At 41.5% G+C, this 4,219-nt stretch overlaps 1 protein-coding gene across 1 annotated transcript; it reads right to left on the reverse strand.

Moving 5' to 3' along the window:
- Window positions 1-478: 478 nt before the first annotated feature.
- On the reverse strand, window positions 479-2,575 carry LOC132447602 (uncharacterized). The gene is made up of 2 exons (XM_060038448.1): window positions 2,265-2,575; window positions 479-1,856 (listed from the first exon to the last, which is right to left on the reverse strand). The coding sequence occupies exons 1-2, from the start codon at window positions 2,455-2,457 to the stop codon at window positions 820-822; spliced, it is 1,230 nt and encodes a 409-aa protein (XP_059894431.1). The 5' UTR covers window positions 2,458-2,575; the 3' UTR covers window positions 479-819.
- Window positions 2,576-4,219: the final 1,644 nt, after the last annotated feature.

The following is a 4,219-nucleotide window of genomic DNA, read 5'->3' on the forward strand; positions in this document are numbered from 1 at the left end:
AGATGGCCAAACTGTTTATCTGGAGCCCAAACGACACAGTTATGTTCACTGTACCATTTGATGAGCCCTATGTTCTGGAGAGGGTAGGACATCTGAAGAGATTTTATTTCTCAACAATGTTGCCCCAGCTTGTAGATGAATTTGTTGGTCAGCGACTGAAACTACACAACAGATATGTGAGCATAATGAATTCATAAAAAGCACCTAAATAAGAAACATTTTATGCTGCAGCTGCTGCTGCTGTTAACAGTATGAAACATTTTTTTTATGCAATCAATTCCATATATGCTGAGATTAAGTATTGTTGTAGATAGGTGAATATTACAAAGTAGTGTTATTAAATCAGTTTAATGTCACATTGTGTAATCAGTCTTTCTGTAAAAACAAATCTTATACAAAGAGTAAATATAAACAGTACAATTACAAAAGGAAGAAAGTGTCAATATGAAATATACAGGAGCAATTTATGTAGATGTACAAAGTAGTGTTATTAAATCAGTTTAATGTCACATTGTGTAATCAGTCTTTCTGTAAAAACAAATCTTATACAAAGAGTAAATATAAACAGTACAATTACAAAAGGAAGAAAGTGTCAATATGAAATATACAGGAGCAATTTATGTAGATGTACAAAGTAGTGTTATTAAATCAATTTCAGGTCACATATTGTGTAATCAGTCTTTTTGTAATCAGTCTTTCTGTAAACCTTTCTGTAGATGTATAAAGGGTGTGTGTGTGTGTGTGTGTGTGTGTGTGTGTGTGTGTGTGTGTGTGCGCCCTACCCCTACCCCAACAGCATCAGAACACAACCGTTGTCACCTATCGCTCACAGATGAGATCACCCCTTAAGTTGGCTAGGGCCGCACAGATTCTGAGGATTTTTTCAATTTTGGGCGTCATGTTTATTGGTATGACATGAGACAAGATCTTATATACTTTAAGTCGCCTAATTGCTCTCTCAACATGAATCCGCACATTTGCAATCCTGCGAGTTGCTGTGACTTGTTCCTCAGTTAGCTGAGAACCCCCTCTAGCGAAAGCGGGCAGAACCAATTTGACCCTTCTTTCAAACAATAAATCACGAATTAAAAACCCACGATCTGCCATGACTTCATCTCCAGGCCTCAAATAGTCCAAGATACCAGAGTTCATAGTGATAAACTTGTCACTGGCGCGTCCTCCATATCCACTTGAGATAAACATGATTAAGCCACATGGGGCAACAACAACAAGGTACTTGATTGTATTGTGCGAGTAGTAATGGCTGTAGGACTCTCCTCTAGAGTCAAGATTTTTCGCCTTCTGTAACAAACTTTCGCTACAGTCGATGACACAGGTGGTGTTGGGGAAAAAGCGCTTGAATGCAGTTGGCATGGTGGCCTTAATGGTTTCTTTTGGAAGCCAGATAATAAGAGGGCGTAAGACCTCCTCCATTTTATCGATCCAGAAAGAGATGACCTTACTGGCTACACTCTGAGACACATGAAACTGCCTACCAAGGTCACCAAGCACACGATTCAATTTCAATTTGATCAGTGTCATTAGTATCTGATCACGCACTGACAAAACAGAAGCCCTTTCAGCAAATCCTTCTAAGGTGGAAACAAGAGAGTTGAAGGTTTCCAGTGAGACTCCAGTGTAGAGGAACGAATCTGCATCACTCTGAAGCATGGAATAGCTGAAATCTTCAGTTTGTGTTGTGGCATCTTCGGCCGTCTCCTCAACACCCTGCTGTTCACCATAGCTGTGGTCCCAGAGCGATGGATCTTCCCACTGGCTGGAAACAGTGCTGTGTGATGGTTGTTGTGGCACCTCAGGTATGCCCTCATCCTCCTGGTCTGTCACTTCTGCTGTTGCTGTAAAAACAGGGCACATAGGCTATGTTAAACGCTACAGTGTCTGTCAACGTTTCTCTCACTGACAACATAACAGTAAAAGCCTATGTCAAATGGTGGTGGAAGCTCTTCCTCGCTCAGGACTGACCAACATAACGATAGCAGCTAGCTCTACGATAGCCCTCAGAGGAATTCATACCACTGGCACTAACTACAGTGGCATTCAGGAATAAACCAATAATGGACATGTTTTCAACACATCTACTCTATCCAGCGACATAATGGGCATATTATTCATAAAAATGTAGGTTAGAATGCCCAAATATTTTTGTAGCACTGGCTGGTGGAGCTCGTAAAAATGTAAACAACTGGAGTTTACCTGTAAAGTGATGCGATCGCTTACATAATTCAACATTGAAAGTGGCTTACCTGTCGCTTCGACACGAACAATTGTTCGTCTCTTCTTCACTACTGGTCTGTCGTATCCAAGGAATAATTCCGGGTTGGGATGGTCTTCGGTGGGTCGTTTGTGAACGAAATGGTGCGAACAGACATAAACTTTTTTCGGCGGATGTTTCAGTTTAAGCACAGCTAGCCAGTCTAAACGTCTGCTCTGTGGCATTGAATGTAGCCGATAGGGAACCGGACATGGACATTCTCTCCTTCGTATTTTGTGATCAAAGCACTCAGTTTCTAAAAGGTTTTTAATTTTCTTAGAATTATTTGAGCAACCAAGAACCGCACAAGTGGTGCCTGAACTCATATTTATTCACGGTCAATCACCTCAAACCGGAAGTAAGAAACCGGAGTCGGTGTCATGGCAGCGCCCGTTGTCAAGAGCGGAATAAGGTGAATAGCTGTGGTCAAAGCGGGAAGTGTGCGTTGTCTGGGCGGCTGCCTGAACTGAGCTGCAGGAAATTATGTTCACACGTTTCTTCATTCATTCATGAAGGCTATACCGGTGAACGGTGACGTCAGACTCACGCCCACCTACAAACCAATCAATGTCCAGTATCAGCCTGTCCTCTCGGAAAATACGACCACGTTGGTTTGTTCCGCCACAGATTACGACCCATTGGAATGTATCCAAAACGAGCGAACGAGGCCCTCTACATGTGCGGGCAACCCTTTCTCATCAAAATTACGTTCCCAGAGAACTATTCGGCATTCTCAATTACGTTTGTCTAAAAAACGTATTTTGTCCGTGATTACGTTTTCTTGAACATATTGTAATGACCTCGCAGGTGACATAACGATGTCGAGTCATTAGTAATTGAAGGAACTTTTAATGGACCAAAACCAGGTCACTGAAACCCGTAACCAACGGCAGAAATCCCACCCAAAACAAACCCCGGTTACCCCGGCAACCCCCAACACGGTCTCACTCATGTGCAGGCCCCCACCCTCGTGTTCTTCCAAGGCCCTCCCCCAGCTGACCTAATGATTCGCCCTCACACTGATTGACAAGAAGAACATTACAATACATGCACACAGAACAACTGGCATAACGGACAACGAAATACAATGCAACACATAACGCAAAAACAATTTAATTGTCCCAGGGTCGCTACAATATCGTAAATACGAATTCGTTCTCAGCCTATTTTTGCCATTTATTTACCGTGTTACTATGGCAGAATAAAGAATAAATTCATGCATTATCATTCAACTTGAACATGTGTTTTTACAGTATAGAGTGGTGGAGAGGGATGACGTATGTTGGCAAACCCGGAAGTGAGCGTCGCCCTCGGTTCCCTTGACAAAAAGCCAACGGGTTTTCCATTGGATTTTGGATTATTGCAGAAAAATCCTCAACTCCTCAAAAACGGAAAATAAATAAATCAATAAAAATAACCGTGCTCCAAAGAACGAAGTGTAAACCAATGCATTCTGAATGGGAGTGTTTCTCCGATTTTTCCATGCTACACAACGAAATGTAAACCCATGCAAATAAAGACTTCATGGTCATAATAATAATTTAAATATCATTAATCTACTACTGAGTGTGTAGGGAGGTATTCTATTTTTTTCAACGGGGCTGAATCCAGTCACTTGACCGTCATGGTTGCTATGGTGGTTGCTATCGACCGCCCCCTCTAATAACTCTAAAAACCATGCGGCAAAGGAGGTGCCGTCAATTGGGTTGTTTTTGTCGTAAACTAGGGTCCGATGGTTGAAAAATAGACAGTTATTCCAAGGTATCCTTAAAAGGCAGCTTGGATGTGTTTATTTTCTGCAGTTTAGACTTCTTCTATAACTTTTTTTTGAAAGCAAAACACCAAGCTCATTGATTTAACGAGGGAGGGTTATTTGAAACAATTTATTCAATAAATATTTGTGAGAGGTCATTCCTTCTCCTGATTTTACTTCCTATTTATGTCTAG

The sequence above is a fragment of the Gadus macrocephalus genome, chromosome 19, assembly GCF_031168955.1.
Source record: "Gadus macrocephalus chromosome 19, ASM3116895v1".
In the NCBI taxonomy this organism is placed as follows: domain Eukaryota; kingdom Metazoa; phylum Chordata; class Actinopteri; order Gadiformes; family Gadidae; genus Gadus; species Gadus macrocephalus.